This window comes from Hydra vulgaris, chromosome 05 (assembly GCF_038396675.1).
Source record: "Hydra vulgaris chromosome 05, alternate assembly HydraT2T_AEP".
In the NCBI taxonomy this organism is placed as follows: Eukaryota; Metazoa; Cnidaria; class Hydrozoa; order Anthoathecata; family Hydridae; genus Hydra; species Hydra vulgaris.
The window spans coordinates 34,741,207-34,764,000 of record NC_088924.1 but is presented as its reverse complement, the minus strand read 5'-3'; the positions used below and the strand labels follow the sequence as shown (position 1 = coordinate 34,764,000).

Genomic DNA, 22,794 nt, shown 5'->3' with positions numbered 1-22,794 from the left:
AGACTAATGTGTAACTAGTAACTAATCTAGTAACTAGCAAATGTGGTGGCCTGCTCGCAGTCCAGATTTAAATCCTGTTGAAAACATCTGGGGAATCATTGTAAGACGTATCTATGCTGACCAGAAGCAATATAACTCTGTGGCAGAGCTAAAAGTAGCGATGTCAGAATGCTGGGAGGATTTGGAGCCAGAAGTGCTGGAAAACTTGGTGGAAAGTAAGCCAAAACGAATTTATCAAGTAATTGAGCGCAAAGGAGGTCCAATCGAGTACTAAATATGTGATAAAAACATTTTTTTGGATAGTTTTGTTAAAAAATGTGAACTGCGTCTATAGAAAATAGTCAGCTATCTTTTGAACTTAATTCTTTTATGATTGACCTCTTTTAAAATTTGATATTATTTTTTGATAATTTTTATTGTTTTTTGATACTTTATTAATAATTTATTGAAATACACTATAAAAATAAAGTTAAGTACGTTTTTAAGACATAATCCACATGCGTCTATAGAAAATGGTCGCAGTGTATATATATATATATATATATATATATATATATATATATATATATATATAATATACATATATATAATATATATAAAAAATATATATATATAAATATATAACCCTCGGAATTAGGGTCAGCATTCATTTTGTTTTTTGTTTGCAGTCGGCAAAAAATTGAAGACCTCATTTTGATGTTTTATGGTAAGGCGTTTATATCAAATTTTTTTGCTGACCAGATGCTGACTTCTAAAAGATTAAGGTAGGCAAAAATTTGCTGACCTTAATCTTTTAGAAGACCTTAAATTCCGAGGTGTGTGTGTGTGTGTGTGTGTGTGTGTGTGTGTGTGTGTGTGTGTGTGTGTGTGTGTGTATATATATATATATATTCATAAAGTTGCAGAATCTAGAAGGAAAACGTACTTACTGATATACATCTCCACTTTTATCCCCAACAACAACTGTATTTTTATCATGTTCAAATGAAAGACATGTTGGACGCTTTCCTATATCCCTACAAATATTTAAATATGCATGTATTGAACTTAAACAGTATTCTTAAAATAATTTATAAAAATTCTTTTTAAGGAATTAAATGAATTCAAAGTACATTTTTTATAGTTTAAATAACCTTTAAAGATAAATAAAAAGTCCATGCAAGTCAGTATTATAGACTTTTTTGCATTACTTCGAGCCCTGGGTAATGTAATAATTCATGAAAATGTTATTTTTGATTACATAATTTGATCAAGTATTAGAAATAAAAATAATAATGAGATTGTTTTTTTCAGTGGACCCAAGATACACAAATATAAATAAGCATAACTACTTGCTATCATAAGATGCAGATACCGGAACATTATAAAAGGGACAAAAATCGCATATTCAAAAACAGCTCCATGCTTATGTCTCATGCAACTTAATAATACATACATCAACTTTCTGTACATCATTAGAGTCTGGATTGATGACTGGAGAGAAAAAGCCTATATCTTTTAACTGTTAAATCAATGTGTCTATAATTTCAGCCAAGATAAGCAGCAAGAAACTTTCCTCTGCCACAGTTTAAATCAGCATTGCTTCTAGCTTCTTTCAGTTGTGATAATTTTTCTTTGAAAACTCCTGCACACTGCTCTAGCTTGAATCATATTTATTAGTTCTTGGTTTGACTGTTCTTCTCTTGTCAATTCCAACTATTTCCATTGAAAGAGGTGAATGCTTTCTATCCAGCTGATGTATCCAGCAGTTTTTGAACTTCTATTCTATACCTTATTGATAGCATGATCGATGCTCAGTATTAAATTTTTTTGCCCTCAACACCTAGGCTTTTTACCAATTCACTATGATTTCCGGAACAGTCTGACACCCAAAAATCTATTGCACCTTTCAATTCTCCACAGTAGAGTCGGCCAACACCACAATATATATATATATATATATACACATATGTATATGTATACCTATATATATATATATACACACAATTAAATGTATACATATATACATATATATATATGTATATATATATATATATATATATATATATATATATATATATATATATATATATATATACATATATATATATATATATATATATATATATATATATATATATATATATATATATATATATATATATATATATATATTAGGCCGGATCATAAAAATTAATTTTTTTTAGAATTTGTAAAAAGTGGCGTGATATAGTGTTGTTTAATATTTACAAAAAAAATATTTCTAAAGAATTGATTATACTTTGCATTTTTAAGTTTTAAGATTTTATATGCTAAGTATATTTACTTTAGTAAATGCATTAACTGAAACATGCATTTAACCCTAATACTAGATATAATCCCAAGGTTATGAAATTGAACCAAACCTATACCTACCTAACTAAATTAACCCTAATGATATGATTAACTCCAACGCTATTATAACTTTATATTATTATATTATTATTATCATTATATTATTCTATTTTTATATGATTGTTTATTAATTTCTGCTTTTATCAACTGATTGCAGAATTTATCTGTCTCATCTTGTATTTTTAGAAATTAACTGAAATTTTGATATGTTATAAAATTGTAAAACAATAATGATTTCAAGATCTAAAGCTTCAAAGAATCGTCATATACTTTTTGGAGAAGGTCGTGAATTACCCAATTTTTGCTTGCCAACCCACAAGCAAGTAGGCAAAGCATACTTGTCTGAGAAGAATTATGAAACTGAACCACTACGATCTGTTTGTAAGAGACTAGCAGAGAAACTTTCTCAGATATGGATTAAAGCATCAGTTCCTACTATAAATCTTCGAGGCATAGAATTACAGCTGGAGAAGTACATAGGCAATGTTCAGAAAGTGATTCGATCAAAGTCTGCAACAGTCAAACAAGATGAAATAGAAAAAGATCTTGACACATTGTTTGACATTTGTTCGTGTAAATGCAAAGAACTTTCGTCTTGTTGCTGTCCAATGGTTCTGAAGGTGCCAGCAATTGAGCATGACTTCCTAACTGATCAACGCACTATACGTGTTGGCAGAATAGCTGGAATCGACAAGAAGGAATCCGCACGTGCTGAGAGGCGTTTAAAACGAAAATCTGTTTCATTATCAAAGGAAGAGACTGCAGTTAAGTGTGCCAGAGTCGTTGAAGCATCTGATAATGAATCAGATAATGAAACAGACAACAATTCTGACACCGAAACTTATTCCCCTTCCGTATCAGATGTCGATACCGAAGTCACATCTACTCGTCTGAAAAACCGTTGTTTAAAAAATATTGCGCTACAAGCAGATGATTTTGGCATATCAGATAGAGCAGTTGCCGCGATTGTATCAGCAACTCTGGTTGATTTTGGTATAGAACATATGGGGCCAGTGGATCGGAATAAAATTCGCAGAGAACGAAAACTACTGAGAACATCCTGTAAAAATGCTGATTGTAGAATTACTGGATTGTATTTTGATGGAAGGAAAGATCAGACTTTAAAACTTGAGGGGGATAGGCAGACTGTGATTTCTGAGGAACATATTTCCATTTTATCAGAGCCAAATTCAAAGTATGTTGATCATTGTACGCCAACAAGTGGATCAGCCAAATCCATTGCAGATTCAATAATTGATACTGTTGACTGCACGAACCTTGTTTGTATTGGTTCTGATTCAACTAACGTTAATACTGGTTTAAACAATGGAGTTATACGCAGAATGGAAATTGAACTTGGTCGACCACTGCACTGGTCCATTTGTCTTTTACATCTGAACGAGCTTCCTTTGCGACATCTTTTTCACTCCTTAGATGGTGCAACAACTGGACCCCATTCATTTAATTGACCAATTGGCAAGTTTATTTCAATGTCTGTTCAGAAACCCATAGTCAGCTTTGCCATATTTGTTGGTGAACCTATTATATGCAATAAGCAGTTGTTAAGCAGTGATCAACTGTACTTTTTTGAAATTGTTAATGCGGTGAAGACAGGTGTTGTACCAAATAGATTTAATTCTAGAACATCTGGGCGACTAAACCATGCAAGGTGGTTGACACTTGCAAACCGTGTTCTACGCCTCTATATATCTACTGAAGATCCATCGAATGAACTAATACTTTTGGCTAAGTTTATTGTGAATTCATATGCGGTTGCTTGGTTTGACATTAAGAAACATTCAAACTGCTGGAATGCTGCTCCACACTATTATAAAATGATAGAAACATCACGATTTCTTTCTGTGCATTATCGAATAATTGTTCAGCAAGTTTTGAAGCGCAATAGCTACCCAGCTCATATCGAGAGCATTATTCTGGCTATGCTCAAAGACAACCGTCAAGTGATCCGTAAGCTTGCGTTGAAGAGAATTCTTCGTGCTCATGAAGATGACATACCAAATCGAAAATTTCAACTCCCTGAGATACAATTTCAAGCGACTAGTTATGAAGAACTGATTGACTGGCAAACACAGCCCCGCTTGGAACCTGTTCTGACAAAACATATTCCAACTGTACAAATATTGGCATGGCTTTCGTCAGTTGAAGACATAGTTATTGACATTGAGCCATTTCCATGTCACAATCAAAGTGTTGAATGTGTGATTAAAATTGTGACTGAATCAGCATCCAAAGTTTATGGTCATGAAAATCGTGATGGCTATATTCGCGTTCAACTGGAGCGCCGCAAGTTGATGCCTCACTTTGACACAAAATCTGAATTTAAGAACATTTAAGTATAGTTTCTAATCAACGTTTGCTAATGATATATTGTTTTGACTGTTCAAATTATTTGAATTTTATTATAAATTCAATCAATAAATTATGTAACAAATGAGTGTTTTTAAGTTAATTTATTTGAAAACTTCAAAGGTAAAAATACAAAGTATAGCAAAGCAGTAGCGAAAAACGGTTTGCAGCATTGCATTCAGCGTATTTGAGAGCTAATTACTGGAAATTCCCGAAGAAATTTTCCAAATTTTTTCAAGTTATGATCCGGCCTAATATATATATATATATATATATATATATATATATATATATATATATATATATATATATATATATATATATATATATATATATACATACATATATATATCAGGCCTCTGCGGGAAGCTTTAGCTTCTCACCCACACTACCCTAAAGTGGTTTACGGAAGCAGTTTATTGCTTTTGTAAGGTTTTATTATTTTCATCATATAAATCATTTTCTTTTTTTTTCCAATTTAGAAAATGATTAAAAAAATTATAAATTCGCGTGCAAACTACATTAAATAAATTTAAAATAAATGTATTTTTTAAAAATTACAAATTAGCTTATAAAATGTGTTATTTTGCTTCTTTTTTTTTTTTGCGTAACAGTCATATAATATAAATATAATATTTATGAAAATATGGTTAAGTTCGCAAAGTTGTTTATCAAAGAAAACCATTATTGTATTAACTAAAATGAAAAACACAAAAGACATAATCTGGATAAAACGAAATAATACAATAATTGCATAATAAACTACAATGCTTTTTTAAATGAACAGTTAGTGAAAAAACTGTTTTTCACATCACGATAAACAACACTTATTAATGTTACAAAGAATATTTACATATTCTTGTAAAATTGACATTACAAACATGCTTGTAACAAGTATAAAATCAAATTTTGTATTTAACAGGCAATTTTTTAACAAATAAACAGATAGCTTGCGCATCAACCAAATCCTGTTGTAAAAAACTTATTTAGAGGAGCTGCTCACATGGTCTGCCATATTTGTTTAAGGAGAGCTTTTCTCCGCTCTCGAACTCAGTTTTTCCCGCCAAGGCCTGGTATATATATAGGCAATTCAAAAAAAATGCATGGAAATTCGTATATGTTTTGTCTATTATTTTCATAATAAAACTCTGTCAGGTAAGGTTATCCTGCTACTGGTATTATGTAAACCAGTACAATCTGCTGCATGTCCTGCTGCCTTGTAGGATAAGTCTTTATAAACCAAGGCTAGGAAATGCCAACTCCGACTTAAAACACCCCCTGCCTTAGGGCTCTTGTTTGAGTAAAGGCTAGAAATGGTTGTCTCAATAAAAATACTCATCTTGGGCAGATGTTAAATGCATCTGGCTGCTGTCTTGAAGAAGGCCTCTTAGGCAAAGACTTAAACAGATTCTATCTGTTGACCAACCTCACAACCCTTCTTTATCTATTAGGCTGGCGCAGATGTATTTTTAATACATTGTGTTGAGTTTAGGATGATGAATGCTGGATCTTCTTGACTCAAAGCATGGGTTTTGCCTGTGTCTCTGTTTTTATGACTAGGCAACTCATTCTATTATCTCCTAATTAGGGTGCAGCTCTAAAACTCAGTTTTATGGTTCTGAGGCCGGCTGGTAGTCAGGTTTCTGAATTCTGTGGTAGCTCTCAGAAACGCTGATTCCATCAACAGCTGAAAAATATCAAAGTATTAAAAGTGCCATGTTTCGCATGGATGGTGTCCCTGTTTGTACTTTTGGTGTGCATTGCCGAGGCCACATTTGGAGCCCTTTGTTACGGCTTAGGGTTTATTAATAGTAATGAGGCGATTGCTTAGGCTATTAAACAGTGTACTGAGTACTATCTATGTTTTAAGTCAAGTTCTTTAACAAATTTAAAAATAAATAAAGTACTAAAAACTATAATACACAAGAAACCATCATCATCACCAAGTTCTCTAAACCAATCATTCACTAATATTCATAGTCTTCGAAGTAACTTTTTCCTGTCGAGTCTAATCTATTGCAAAGTTTACCAGACCTACTTGCATTTGTGAGACTAATTTGAGTTCAGCTGTCTCATCTTGTGATCTCAGTGTTGATAGTTATCTTCTTTTAATTCATTACGACTCCAATAGTCACATATTTATGAATTCGAGTTTTTCGAATTTTTACGAATGTAAATGCCAAGCCTGGGCATTTACATTCGTAAAAATTCACCCATTTAACGAGAAACTAGGTTTGAATCCACAGATTATTCTTTTATGTGCTTTCGTTTAGCACCACTTCACTCTATCGCGTTTCTCTTTGTTCAATATCGCTCTCCTTCATCTGATTGCACTTTTTTTGATGTTATTTCTGATCAAAATTGCCCTCTCTCTTTATCTGTCAGCTAATATTGTTGTTGTTGGTGACTTTAATGCTCATCACACTGAATGGATTGGCTGTAGTGTCAATGACTCTGCAAGCATTAAAGCCCACAACTTTTGCCTCGCTCAAGCCCTAACTCAAATAGTCAATTTTCCAAATCGCTTTCCAGATAACCCGAATCATTTACCTTCTCTACTTAACTTATGCCTTGTTTCTGATCCTAGTCAGTGTTCAGTTTCTCCACAATCATCCTTAGGTGCTTCTGATCACAGTTTGATCTCTCTAAAACTAATATCTCATTCTTCTTCATCTGGCATGGAATCTTTTATTCCATTTTTACGACTCCAGGTCAAGCCTCACTCTTCTCCATGGTTTTCCTCACATTGTGCTGCTGCAATTGCCAATCGAAACTGTTACTTCCATATCTATCAGCAAAACAATTCTCTAGAAAACAGACATCTGTTTATTACTGCTAGAAACCATTGTGAAAAGGCTTTGTCTAACGCCAAAGCCCGCTATTCTCAGGTCATGAAATCTTGTATGTCATCACAAAAACTAGGCTCTCGTACTTCAGGAGAATCTTTAATAGTATCAATAATAAGAGCAAATCTGTAATTCCACCTCTCTTGTATGGACTTTGTTACCTCTCCTAATAACAAAGCTGAATTGTTTGCTAAGAACTTTTCATCAGTATCATCTCTTGATTCCATTAGTTGCGTTTTTGATTCCATTTTTTGATTCCATTTTTTGATTCCATTTTTTGATTCCATTAGTTGCGTTTTACCTGATATAGTCCTCAAACAGGTTGATCTATTGCTTGACATTCGTATCACTCCAGCTTCTGCATCCAAAGTGATTTGACTGCTTAGACCCTTCTACAGCTTGTGGCCCAGACAACATACTTGTTATAGTCTTGCAGAAGTGTTCTCCGGAGCTATCTACTAAAATTCATCCTCGTGTTACTCGTCATTCAATCAAGTTTAATCATTTTTCTATGACTGTTCTTAAGTGCTCCAAAAACTCTTATTCATCTAGTTTTTTTCCTTAAACATCAGTTCTTTGGAATTCCTTCATCTTGCCTTCCTAATTCATATAATTTGCAATCCTTTAAGTTGTCTGTCAATCGTTATCTTGCTCTACAATCTTAATCTTTTCTCTTCCAGTAACTTCCAATTTAAATTAGTGGTTGCTTGCAGTCTTGTTGGAAGCAAAGATGTTTAAAAAAAACAACTCACACTCTATAATTTGCTCTCATTTAATTCTAACCTATATAAATATTTTGTAAACAAAAAATGGTATATATTAGTAATGTTAACAAAGAATCAATTAAGTTTGAAGTGGATTTAGGAACATAACAGAAAAACTCAAATTTTAGTTACTAGATAAATAAACTTTAATTACTCAGAAAATATAAGTTTTAGCGTTATATATATATTTTAAAATAATGTTTTAAACATTAGGAAGGCTTTCCAAAAAGTTACAGGATTGCACTATGTATCATAGAGTTACAGCAATCGTTTAAATGCAGTTCATAAATGATCATGCACGTTGCAAATTTGTTAACTTCATGTAGATATTTTTAAGAAAATAAATTGCTTTTGAGTATTTTAAGTGAAATATTATACTTCTACGACTGATATTTAATATATTTTCGATGAGAAATGGCAGTCATCAATTATTTCTAGGTAAAGGATAGCATTTTGAAAATTGTTGTTTATTTTTAAATTGTAGCAATATTATTACATAAAAAAAAAAATTTATCAAAATATATCAATTTAACTTACTCAAGTAGTCTAAAATATGATAATAATATTTTTTGCTTTTAATTGCTAAACATAAAAATCACGCACAAAAATGAAAAACTTTATTCTCATCAGAAATTTTCATTTCTGACAAGTCTTTGTAGTTGGAACACAGTGTAAATTAACAAATTTCTGTTAAGTGATTTTCAACTAATTTATTTATATATATATATATCTATATATATATATATATATATATATATATATATATATATATATATATATATATATATATATATATATATATCTATATATATATATATAAATATATATATAAATATATATATATATATATATACATATATATATATGTTCCTACAGTTTACGGCTAAGGAAACATGTTTGTGGTAAAAAATGGCTCTTTGCTTGTTTGTGGTATTAAAGCTGACAAAATTAAAGTTAAACTATGTCAAAACACATTAATTTAATTGCAGGAAGTAATTAAACCACAAAACTTAAAACACAAAAATTAAAAGACTAGATTTTGAAAAACATTCTGAATGATTTTATTTTTTAACAATAAAAGCATTCTGAATGTTTATACTTTTATTTTTTAACTGTAAAACATGCGCAGAGTGATGCTACATCAACAATCTTATAGCCTGACTAGCAACAGAGTGCTGCTACATCGGCTGAGGGTTTGGGCAGGCAGTTTATCAAATAATTAAAAAAAAATTTTTTTTCCCGGTCTTTAAAATTAAAAAAAAAAAACCTAAAACTGACATTTTATGGTAAAAACTTAAAGACAACCATGCAAGAGTATATCTATCTATCTATATATATATATATATTTATATATAGCCCTCAAAATCAGGGTCGGCATTTGGCAATACCGACCTAAAGGTGTTTGAGGTTGGCAAAAAATTGCAGACTTTGTTTTTATGTTTTATGGTAACCCCTTTATGTCAAATTTTTTTGCTGACTTCTAACAGCTTGAGGTCATCCTAATTTTTCTTAATTGTATATGGGCAATTCCATGGCGGAAAATAAAAAAGTAGTCTAATTTTATTCTCTTTTTTGTCAAGTTTTAGCAAATGAGTATTGATGTAGATAAATGAAAGTTTATTTAAAATATAACTTTAGTACTAAAATTAATTTATTAAAAAAAAGAGACAGAAAGAGAGGGTTTTTCTGATTGTCGCATGATAAAAATATTTTCACTGTAAAATGTTATTTTAACCATGAATTTATTAGCATAATTGGAATTAATTCAGTGTGAAAATGGAGCCAACATGTTTAAATTGTTGTAGGTCAGATTTTATAATTTATAAAATATCTATATTTCAAAAAAAATAATGAAACAACTTTTACAATATTCATGTAAGTTAACAAAAACATAGAGTTTTGTTTTTTCTAAAATTTAGTTAAAAAACATAAGATTTATAATAATATATGTGAAAGAATGTAAAGCACATTTTTATTTTAAATTTGTGTAAGTTAAGACTACACACATTTACTAAATTTCTGACAATTTTCGTTAAATTTTTGTTTACAAATAAATTATGTCATTACATAATTCTTATTTTGTTGAGTTGGTTTGACAAGCTTTTAACTGAAACTTTTTATATTAGGAGAATTTATAAAAACAAATTTTTTTTTTTTTTTAATATTTAATTAAAATTATTTATATTATCGTTTTTTTATTTGTTCATGTATTCTTATTTTGGTTTACATATAAATATACATAAATAAATAAAAATAAGAATTATATAAATATTTTTATTTAAACATTTAAAAAAACTTATTTGCTATTCTCATAATTTAAAAAATATCAGTAAGAACATTTTTTATTTTTGTTTTAGTAAAACAAATTGTTTGCAAATGCAATTCAGGGGTCATCCAAAAAGCATGTCACCCTAATATTAGTAAATTCCTAACCCCTTCCCTCCTGTCATAAATGATCACATATACCTGAAACCCCTTCCTAAACTGTAATAGCATTTTATAAGTCGAAAATATTTTAAAATATTTAAATGTAAATACTTGGCAGCATTTTAAAAATTTAACCTGATGAAAATAAAGCAATATGTATAAATGTAAGAAGTGTAAGTAAAAACTTCAACAAACCAAAGATTTTTTTCATTTAAATAACTCAAATAAGTATTAATAAAGGTAAAACCAAGCGCTGTCGACTTGCATAAAAACATGTAATTTGTTTACAGAGGATTGTGGGATGCTCTGGTAGTATAACATTTTAAAACAAATAAATACGTTGTTTTCAATATCCCAAATAATGTCAGTAACTGAATGCTCTTAATTTATTTTATAAACTATTTATAGAACTAATCTTCTTTTTTTATACCATTTTGATATTATTTAAAAAAATTTCCAATTAGAATTATTTCTAATTCGAATATAGGTTTCTTAAATGATAGTGTTCAAAAGTGCAGCAATATTACAATGTAATATTAAATTTGTGTAGCCGTGGCGCAGTGGTTAGAGTTCTTGCTCAGAACTCAGAGGTTTTACGCCGGTTTTAGCCTAATAAGTGACATTAGTAAGGAAGAAGGCTGAAACTTCTTTGTTAAATGCTCTTCCGAGGTGCTCTGTGAGAAAAAACTCTTGTTCTGACAAATATGCAAACTTTTTTTTTATTTTAAGTAAAAAGCATGTTAAAATCTTGCTTAAAGTGAGACTTGAAAATACAGCTAAACTTTTCCAAGAGAAGCTCCTGACACAATTTCAGTATACTAATTATTGTAATATTTAATCTCTAATGAGATAGAGATTTTAAAATCTTATTTTCTATTGTTGTTACATTACATCAAGCAGGTTTATCAACAAAACTTTTTTCAACTCATTAGATTAAAAAGAGTATTATTTTTATCAACAAATTGGTTGGTCAATAAGAAGTCAGTATAATAGTTGGCAGTAATATTCAATTCAAAAAATCTAAGAATTTGGTGCAAGACGGATAGAACTGCATTTACGTCTTTTTATCTCATACAGCCTCTGAATGTGATGCCATGAGACTTAAATACTGTAGAAATGGCATTATGGAGAAGACATTTTCACCCAGTGTTTTTAAATAAAAATTGAACTTTCAAAATGATTGATACAATAATCATTGTTTAGAATTTCAATAAGTTTTCCATCAAGATCTCCTCTTGCACCCGTAGAAATAAGAACAATATACAACTTTCAGATTTTAATAGTGAGTTAATCATTGAAATAACTTAATAATTTTCATTAGCAATTCCACTCGTATTTGTGCAGTTAATTGCCTTTGCAGAGTTTCAACCAAGTTTGTTGTTGTGAACTTATTTTTATACTACCAGGACATCCCATAATGCCTTGCGCATACAATCACACTTTAAACAATGTAAATATAAAAGAGTTGACTCCAATAATAATCAATTTGCTTTAATTTTGATGGATTATTTATATCATTTAAGTAACAAGCATTAAAAGCATTAGATCTATATGAGGTTTGATGTTGGGTGGAAGAAGCGATAGATAGTAGTGAACTAGTGTTCACTACTATCTATCTCTCCGCATGATTTACAGTAAAAAAAAATAAAAATAAAAACATTTTATTAAAAAAATTAAAAATAAAAACATTTTATTAAAAAAAATAAAAATAAAAACATTGTTTATATTGTTAAAAACATTCAGAATGTTTTTAAAACATTCCGGTCAATTAAATTTGCGTTTTTGTGGTTTTTTAAAAAAAAGATTTATTTGTAATTAAATTAAGTGCTCCAAAAACTATTATTCGTCTAGTTTTTTTTTTCGAACATAAATTCTTTGGAATTCGCATCCTTCATCTTGCTTTCCTGATTCATATAATTTGGAATCTTTTGAGTCGCCTGTCAATTGTTATCTTGCTCTACAATCTTCATCTTTTCTCTTCCAGTAACTTCCAACTTTAATTAGTGGTTGCTTGCAGCCTTGTTGGAAGTGAAGGTGTTTAAAAAAAAAAAAAAAAAGTTATATATATATAATTTAGTAATATATATTTCAATTCTTGTATCTTTATATTATTGTTGAATAAAGCCTTATCAAGAGGTCTTCATTTTATGAGTTTATATCAAAGTCATTGAGTTTCAACATGTTTTTTAGCAAACTCAGCAACCTAATTAGTTACTATAACTAAATAAGCATAATCTTCACACCTGGCGCTAGACAGTTTTTTAAAAAAAGTGAAGATCAATAAAAAATTCATCAAAATCTAAGGTAAGCTTTTTAAAACCTTTTCTAAAACCTGGATGAGCTTTATGAAGGTTACAAAACTTAAGAAATATATTGCCAGATTTTTTCTTTATATCCAATGATAACTTCATTTTAAAAGCTTTGTTAACATTAGGTTCACATGTAAAAGAATCCAACTCTAAGTCAGTTTCAAAATAATAAACAACTAATTGTGGTCACAATGACCAATATAAAGAGAACCACAATATGATGCTACTATTTTTCCTTTTTTGTCCGATTAAAGAAAACATTGAGCTAAATCTTCCAATATCATTTTCTGTTAATTTAAAACTATAATTACAATTTACAACATGTAAAGTTTGCATAATTTCAGCATGAGAAACTTGATCATCTATATAGACATTAGAACATCCAACATCAAAAGTCTGAATAATCCTTGAACTGCTTTTGATTGTTATATATTTTACTAAGATCTTTAATAATATGTTAATATGTTTTTTATAAGCTAATATGTTTTTTACCTTTACCATGCTTTAGTTGACTATTTCCACTGGAAGATATACTAAAATAAATCTTACAATAACTGCAATAAACTAAACTTGAACTGTGGTTCACAGCTGAATGCCATTTGAATCTGCTTTCCCAAAATGTTTAGTAAGTGATCTTACCCATTCATATATTCTAACTAATAGTAAACTAGTAAAATAGTAAATATTCAAAAATATAACCTTTAAAATACCTTAACTAATATATTTTCAAACATAAACAGATTTTAAATAGAATAAATTTTTCTGAAAAATATATTTTTATGAATAATAAAAAAACATAAATAAAAAAACTAAAACATAAATATTTAATAGATGATTTCTTTTTAAAATCTTATAAAAAATTAAAAATAAACTAAAAACTTCTAATTTTGAAAAAAGCTTAATCTAAAAATTGATTCTCAATATTTTTGCATCATTATTTAACAAAAATGCATGTTTTAACATGCTTTGCATGCCCATATAAACAGATGAGTGCTTTGCATGTTTTGCATGCCAAGTGAGAACCCTAACATATCTAATAAATATATATATATATATATATATATATATATATATATATATATATATATATATATATATATATATATATATATATATATACATATATATGTATATATATATATAGAGAGAGATTCAATATATATCTAATATACATATATTAAATATATTTCAAATATATTCAATATATATTGTAACCACAGCACTTTATGCATTACACTTTTTTGAAATTTACATGATACTTTATTAGGTCATATTGTTATAAAGCCTGATAATCCACAATAAAATACTGATTTAAAAAAAAAAAAAATTTAAGAATAATCTTTTAAGTCTCAATGAACTTTTTTTACTTCTCCATACAGCAGTTTTACCATATCATTTTAAATTGCCCAAAACAAACAATACCTTTTTAACAACCTGCTAATAATCTTTAACAACCTTTTTAACAACCTGCTCTCCTTTAACCTTTAATAACCTTTTTAACAGCCTGCTCTCAAAAAAAAAAAATTAAATCTTTACTTTTAACTAAAACAACCTCTAACAAAAAAGTAAAACTTTTTTTTTTAGCTTGTAATTTAAATACTGATATCTTTTTAAAAAATTATACTTTTTTTCCTAGCGAGAAACGCTACTTTTTTTTTAGAAAATTGCATTTAAAAAGAGTTAATAGATAGAAATATTACTTTTGTTAAAAAACTATTATTTGTTTTGGGTGATTGAAAGTAATATGAAAAGAAAATCATTCATTGAAAAAAATTTAAAATTTTTACTTTTTTCTTCGCAGATGATTCATATTATAATTTCTTATTAAATAAAATAAATTAAATAGAATTGTCTATTTTATTTAGTCAGTCTTTATTTCACGATTATAATTTATTTTATAACTTCTATTTAATCAATTTTAACACTTAAAACGAAAACTATTACATTGTTTTGACATTCAATGATGTCAAAATTTAATAACTATTTTGCTTACTACTATATCAATTAATTGAACTTGAATTTAGAAAAAAAGTTAACATTTCTAGTTATTATTTCAAATACATCTTATTAAAAAAAAATTCAATTAATTAATAAAAATTCTTTAAAATTTAATTAACTAGTTCAATTTTTTTTCTTTTGACTAATAAGTCAGAAAAAAAAAAATTATTGCAAACTACTTTTATTCCACCAATCAAAAATATTCTGTACTTTTTTATTATTTTGTATTTTTGCTAATGAAAATTATTTTGGCACTTAGTATCTATATCTATATCTATCTATCTATCTATCTATCTATATAGAACTCTTATATGTTGTCAGAAAGTTTTTCCATATTTTGTTGACAAAAAGTAAAAATTAAAATGCAAAACCGGAATTTTTTTTTTTTTATTAATTGATAGACTGCCTGCCCCAACCAAACCCTCAGTCGATGTAGCAACACTCCCTTGCGGGTCAGGCTAAAAGATAGTAGATGTAGCAGCACTCCATTGCGAGTCAGGCTATTAGATAGTCGATGTAGCAACACTCCGCGCATGATTTACAGTAAAAAAAATTAAAATAAAAAACATTTTATTAAAAAAATTAAAAATAAAAACATTGTTTATATTTTTAAAAACATTTAGAATATTTTTAAAAACATTCTGGTCAATTAAATTTGCATTTTTGTAATTTTTTTAAAAAATGATTAATTTGTAATTAAATTAATGGTTTAAACTTTCTGACAACACGCAAATGTTGGACGAAAGTCAAAGGTAATTAAAAGTGACGTATGTGTTGGCGTAAGAATCATTTTATTCCTTCCGCTCTTGCCAAATGCAACAAACTATATATATATATATATATATATATATATATATATATATATATATATATATATATATATATACATATATACACACATATATATATATATATATATACACACACATATATATATATATATAAACACATATATACAGACAAGCAAAACATGATATTGAGGTGATAAAGTCTCAGGTTATCAGTCATAAATTATAAATCAATATAATATAAATAAATTAGTCATAAATCTGACTATCTTTATAATAATGAGAGATAAAAAAAAAGTTTTTTGCATGACTAAAACTCCCTATTTATATCTTGAAAATTTTTTAGGTAACAGATTTATTCACATATTAAATTGTTCATTTTCAATTTCCAAATGAAAGCTGATTGGTGTCCAATTTATTATTCTTGTTTAATTTCACAAAACATATTTTTTTTAAAAACCTTTTCATATTTAAAAAACCCTTCCATTTTTTTAAACCCTTTTATTTAATTCTTCATTAAAATTTGAACTTTTTGTAAGTGACAAGCAATTTTTTTTCTTTTTTCTAATTATAAATATAAGTTTATAATAATAATAATAAAAAAAAAGAGAGATTTAAAATATTTTCAAAATTACATGGTACAACAAACTTTCTTGTCTGCCATTTTCCAAACAAAAAGCTTTTTATTTCCAGTAATTGCAGCAAAATAACAACTATCAGGAGAAAATTTATGGGCTATAATATCAACTTCATTCTGTTCTTCTTTAACATTTGTTAGTTGATTTACATAGCTGAGTATTGCTTCATTTTTTCTAAAAACAAATGAAAAAGTATAAAAATTTCTTTACTTTAACTGTAAAATATATTTGAAAATCGAAAAGTCCTGTTGTCTGGTCTTAAACTTTAAACCTTGAACTTTGTTTGACAAAAAATGGCGCCTGAAAGTATCTCAAAATTATGATCTTATTCTGCTATTGCTTAATTAAAATTAGGATTTTCCTTTTTTTTAAATCCAACATCTGACTTTTTGTAGTTTCAGGATGATTGAAATTTGAGATAAGTGCAGCTGTTTTCCCTTTATATGCACCCATGAAGTAGGTGTATATAAAGAGAAATGTGAATATGAACCAAATAGGTGTATATAAAGAGAAAGGAGAATAAGAACCAAATAGGTGTATATGAAGAGAAATATGAATAAGTACCAAATAAAACAATTTAAAAAATAAGTCTGAATGTTTCAGTTAAAACTGTTGGAATTTGATATTTCAGCTTGCTAAATTTGAATCTGCTTGAACATTTAAGTAGTTATATCTGTACAGTAAACGTATAAGCAGGCAGCTATGTTTATTAAATAATAAATGGTGTGCTATTAAAAAATATGTTGATGACAACTAGCATTTGTTAAACAAAAGCATTCATTGTTGAAAAAAAAAATTAGAATAAAATGTATACATTGCCAGAGTCATAACATGCTGGTATAGCCATTAGTTTGGGTCATTTTTTTAAACTTTAGAAATAGAGATGAGAATAGAACTTTTTATGTTTCATTCTATATCCTTAGATATAGGATGAAATATATATATATATATATATATATATATATATATATATATATATATATATATATATATATATATATATATATATATATATACAGTGGTGGCACAAAGTCATGACCACAGTTAAAAAACAAGAGAATTTAATTCATTTTTGGCACAATATAAAATAAAACAGTACCACATTGAAATAAAAATGACTTTGGATTGTCAGTAATAAGCGCCACTAATAAAACATAAGAAATATGCCCTCCATGTGCATCGAGCATGGCCTGTACACGACTTAGCATAGACTGTAACAGCTTTTGGATGGTGTCAACAGGGTTTGCTAGCCATGCAGCTTGCAAATGTTGCCACAAATCGACCAGATTGCTGGGTTTGGTTTTCTGTACATTTCTATAGAGCTCAAATTTTCAATGGGGTTCAGGTCAGGACTTTGTGGAGGCCATTCAATAGCATTGGTATGAGCATGTTTGAGATATTCCATTACTTTCTTAGCTTTGTGGCAAGGAGCATTGTCCTGTTGAAAGAAAAATGGTTTGTTTTTACCAAATAGTTTGCTTGGTGATGGTTTCATTTGTGTTTTTAATATTTCCAAATATTTATCCTGGTTTAGCCCATACAACGATATAAATGACCAACACCTGATCCTGATATGCAACCCCATACCATAAGAGAGCCTCCTCCATGCTTTACTGTGGAAGCTACATACAGGACTAAATCGATTACCAACGCTTCTCCTCACATAAACTCTTTTAGCTCCACAGAAAACAGTAAAGGTACTTTCATCACTCCATAATACTTTATTCCATTGTGCAACAGTCCAGGTTTTGTGCATCTTCGTGAATGCTCTTCTTTTTGCGATGTTATCAGGTCGCAATAAAGGCTTCTTCGCAGCAAATCTCCCATTCAAACCAGCTTGCTGCAGGCATTTTCTAACTGTCCTTGCTGCCAGATGAACTTCATGGTTTTTCCCCATGTAGCTTGCAAAACCTGAAGCCGTGGCAAAACGATTGGACAAACTTGCCCAAACCAAAAGCCGATCCTGCTTTGCAGTAGTTTTACGAGGTCATCCAACACGCTCTAAGTCTGCCACTGTACCGGTGTCTTTCTTTTTTCTGGCTGTTCTGGTAACAGTTGACAGTCCAATTTTCATTTGCTCAGCAATATCTCTGTAAGAAATGCCTTGCTTAATAATAACAATGATCTTCAGTCGTTGCTCAGTTGATAGCGTCTGATACATGGCATACACCATGTTCTGCAAAAACAAAATATAATACAAAAATAATAAAATGTTTGTTTAATGAAAGAAAACATGATTTCAATCATTATTTAACAACAACAAATGTTTAAAAACACAATAAAACTTAAAAAGTTCCAAAAAATTCTTAATTATAGCTAATTAAGGTTAATTAATCCTAATTAGCACTGCTAATTATAATTATAATTAAATCTAATTAATTTATTTTAATATTAGCTCCACATTTCGGAACGATATGTAGTCGAGTGATAATACATTAATTTCAAGTAAATATCTACTAAAACAATGCTAGAAAAATCTTAAACTTACCAAACTGATATCAACAACTTCTGATCAAATCAACACAGAACAGTATTTAACAAAAATTACAGTAATCATAGTAACAAAACTAATGATATTTGGTTGCTAATAACACGCCACATGGATAACTAGATTTTTAGTAAGGTTTCTGAATAAAAATCGTTACAAAAATTAGTTATTATTGCTTAAGTACACTACTAGAGAGATCAAAATATGCGTGTGGTCATGACTTAGTGCCATCACTGTTTTTATATATATATATATATATATATATATATATATATATATATATATATATATATATATATAAACACAGTGGTGTATCTAAAAGTTTTTTAGGCATACCGATCTGTATGTATATACATGATATGTATATGCGTTTTGAGGATCTTTTTCTTTCTTTTTTCTAATACCTCATCTTAATATCTAGCAATTAAAAACTTAATACCTTAAAATTAACTTTTATTTTTCCAAATAGTAGAAATAGAAATAACTAACCAAAATAATCAGTAATGTTAGATTACTTTTTTTAAAATTCTGATTCACTCCCGAAAAGGCTGCAAGCAACCATTATTAAGTTGGGAGTTACTAGAAAAAAAAGAAAAGAGTTATGGAGCAAGAAAATGGTTGACAGAAGACTTAAAAAGTTGAAGGTTGTATGAGTCAGGAAAACATAAAGATGGGAAAAGTTCTAAAGGGTTGAAGTGTGGGGAAAAAAACTAGAATAATAAAAGTTTATGGATCATGCAGGAACAGATACAGTAAAAGAATGAGACTTTGATGAATGACAAGTCAGTTAGAAAGAAACGATTTGATAATCTCAAAAACTTTCCAAGATACACCATATGAAACAAACTTATGAAGACTTGAAGAAGACTAACATGCCAAAATTTGTCGAAAGCCTTAGTCATGTCAAGAGCAATAGCCCTAGCCTCTGCACCTCTATCTAATGCATGATAAAACCTTTCAGTCACAACAGTAAGCAAGTCAGCCATAGAGTGAGAAGATTGAAAACCGTATTAACTGTCTAACAGCAAGTTATTTGACTCACGATGGGATGAAAGAAATTTGTTTATCAAAGACTTAAAGACCTTGCTTATAACAGAAAAAAGACTGATTGGACAATAATTGGCGGGGTCAGAATGTTCACCGCAATTTTTGAAAATTGGAACAACAGATGCTATTTTCCAGCAGGCAGGAAAACCAAGACTCAACCAAGCATTTATTAAATAGTTTAGAAACAACTGAAGAGAGTTCTGGAGAACAATTTTGTAAAACTGTGACAGGAATGTTGTCTGGACCACAAGCCGTAGAAGAGTTTAATCAAGATACGACTTTAGCAATGGAAGCTGGAGCAATTTGAATGCCTAACAATGGGTTAACCTGTTTAATTGGAATGAAAGAAAGAGAACGGCCATAAGATTCAAGAGTAAAATTAGAAGAAAAATTCTTTGCAAATAGTTCAGCCTTGTCCTTGGGAGAGGTCATAAGATTAGGCCCATGAATGAGAGATGGAATGTTAGACCTTCCTTTGTTAACAACGCTGTTGAAGATTTTCGAAAAGCCTCTAGAGCCTAACTTTTAAGATAAGATATGTGATTTAGTAAACTGAAAATAATGGAACTTATCATCTGACAGCACCTTTTTACATTGATTTCTTGCAATAATAAATAGCAGTTTGTTCTCAAGAGAGTTGTTCTTTTGAAAAAGATGAAAAAAATAATTACGATTAGATATAGCAGCTGCACAAGAGAAAAAGAAAGATTTAAAGAGATGGTCTTCGCATGGTCAGAACCACCTAAGAGAGAAAAAGGAGAAACTGAACACAGCAAGGATTAAAGACCAGACATAAATTAGGGAGTGAAAGTAAATGATTAGGGTTGTCAGGACAACAAGTCACAAAGTTAACTATCTGAGTAAGAGATTGAGGGATGCGGAAGTTATAGGCTTTAGTAACAGCAGGGTCAGTGGCATTAGAGCCAAGCCATTTCTACCCTAAAGCCAAGCCATTCAGTGTGATGAGCATTAAAGTCACCAATAACAACAATATTGGCAGAGGGGTTAAGAGAGAGAGAATGGTCAATATCATCAGAAATTATATCTAAAAGAGTGCAGTATTGGGAAGAAGGAGAACAATAAAGAACAAAGAGAAAGGTATAGAGTGAAGAGGTGCTAAGCGGAAGCACATAAAGGAATGGTCAAAGGATTCAAACCTAATTTTATGATAAATAGATAAATTGATGTGTACGTATACCCCTAAAAGCAAGCAAGTCTGGTTTATTTTGTGAGAGGTAAGATTCAACTGATAGAAGGTTGGTTTGCAGACCATGAATATTAGTAAAAGATATATTAAAACAGTTAGGTAATGGGGATGGTTTTTTATGTTTAATATTTTGATTTACTTCTGGCATAACTTAAGTTTAAAGAGAACTTGACTTATTCATAGAGCACGGCCTCCCAAGCAATGAGCTACGCAATTTTCTTGGTCCTGTTTATTAACCCTTCGTTGTAACACAGGGCTCTTTATGTGGCCTCGACAATGCACACCAAAAGCATTAACTGGGGCAACATCCATGCACAACATGACACTATTAATACCCTGATATTATGCAGCTGTTGATGGAATCAGCCTCTCTGAGAGCTACCACAGTTCGGGAAACCTTACTACCAACCGGCCTCAGAATTATTTAAATAAGTTTTAGAGCTGTATATTCATTAGGAGATAACAGGAAGTGTTACATAGCCACTATCAAGGACACACAAGCAAAATCCTATGAGAAAAGTCAAGAAGATCCAGCATTCATTAAATGATTTCAAACTATGTGGCCATTCATCAACAAGGATAATTTTAAATCTGCACCTGACATCCTCTTCTCAAACAAAGTGGCACAACTAAGCTAGAAATAATATTCTATGAAGCTGAATTATGGGCTGAAAATCTGTGCCACATTTTTCTCTGCATTTTGTTAGTGAGGAAGAAACAAGTTTTTTGGAGTTATTTTTTAGAAATATCAAAGAGTTTTTAAAAGTTTAAATAGTTTTTTTAAAAAGAAATTTTTTAAAAACTAAAATAATTGAGGTTTAATTATAAGATTTATTTTATCTATAATTACATCTATAAATAAAGACTTTAATTGAGTCTTTATTTATAGATGTAATTATTTTTATATTAATAATTAAAGTTTATTTTATTTTTTTAGTCCTATTAATTCGACAATTATATATACATACAATCATACATGCACACATGCATACATGTACATTATTAAATTACTGGTTTCTAAAATATTTAAAAATGTCTAAATCTTTCTGTTTAGATGCACAGCTTCCAACAAGCTTGAATATTCTTTAACATTTAATATATAAACAACAATTTAAACCTGTGTCAATATTGAATATTATTGCTTGACCGCTAAAAATAATTTTTAGAGATACTCAGATAGTTGATGTGAATGTATTTTGTCTAAAATCAAGAGACTGTGGATTAAAGCTGACTTTGATGTGTTAACTGATTTAAGTTTAGATAAAATAAGATCGTTAAAAAACAATATTGAAGACTTAAAATTTCTGGAAGATTAAGAAGGTGAAAGGAAATTTGTTATTGGTTCAGAGGATATTAAGTATAAAAAAAAGGTAGTCAATGCTTGTAGTTAAGTAATTTAACCATGGTTTAACCTTTGTTATTATCAGTGATGTACCGTTAGAACATTTGTGGCTGATAGTAAGTAACCAGGGCCTTACTATCGACCACAAATGTTCTAAAATGTTCACAAATAGTTAAAAATGAGCACCTTTAGGTATATAT

At 29.2% G+C, this 22,794-nt stretch overlaps 1 protein-coding gene across 3 annotated transcripts in view; it reads right to left on the bottom strand.

Annotated features, from left to right (window-relative positions):
- Positions 1-22,794, bottom strand: part of LOC100198652 (tRNA (guanine-N(7)-)-methyltransferase non-catalytic subunit wuho) — a 69,630-nt gene that overhangs the window by 42,203 nt on the left and 4,633 nt on the right. For 2 of the 3 annotated variants that reach the window (XM_065797999.1, XM_065798001.1), the window contains exons 2-3: positions 16,508-16,684; positions 930-1,016 (exon numbers count right to left, since the gene is read on the bottom strand). In XM_065797999.1, the coding sequence (XP_065654071.1) occupies positions 930-1,016; positions 16,508-16,684 (264 nt within the window). The remainder of the gene's footprint in view (positions 1-929; positions 1,017-16,507; positions 16,685-22,794) is intronic. The other variant, XM_065798000.1, reaches the window with a different exon arrangement.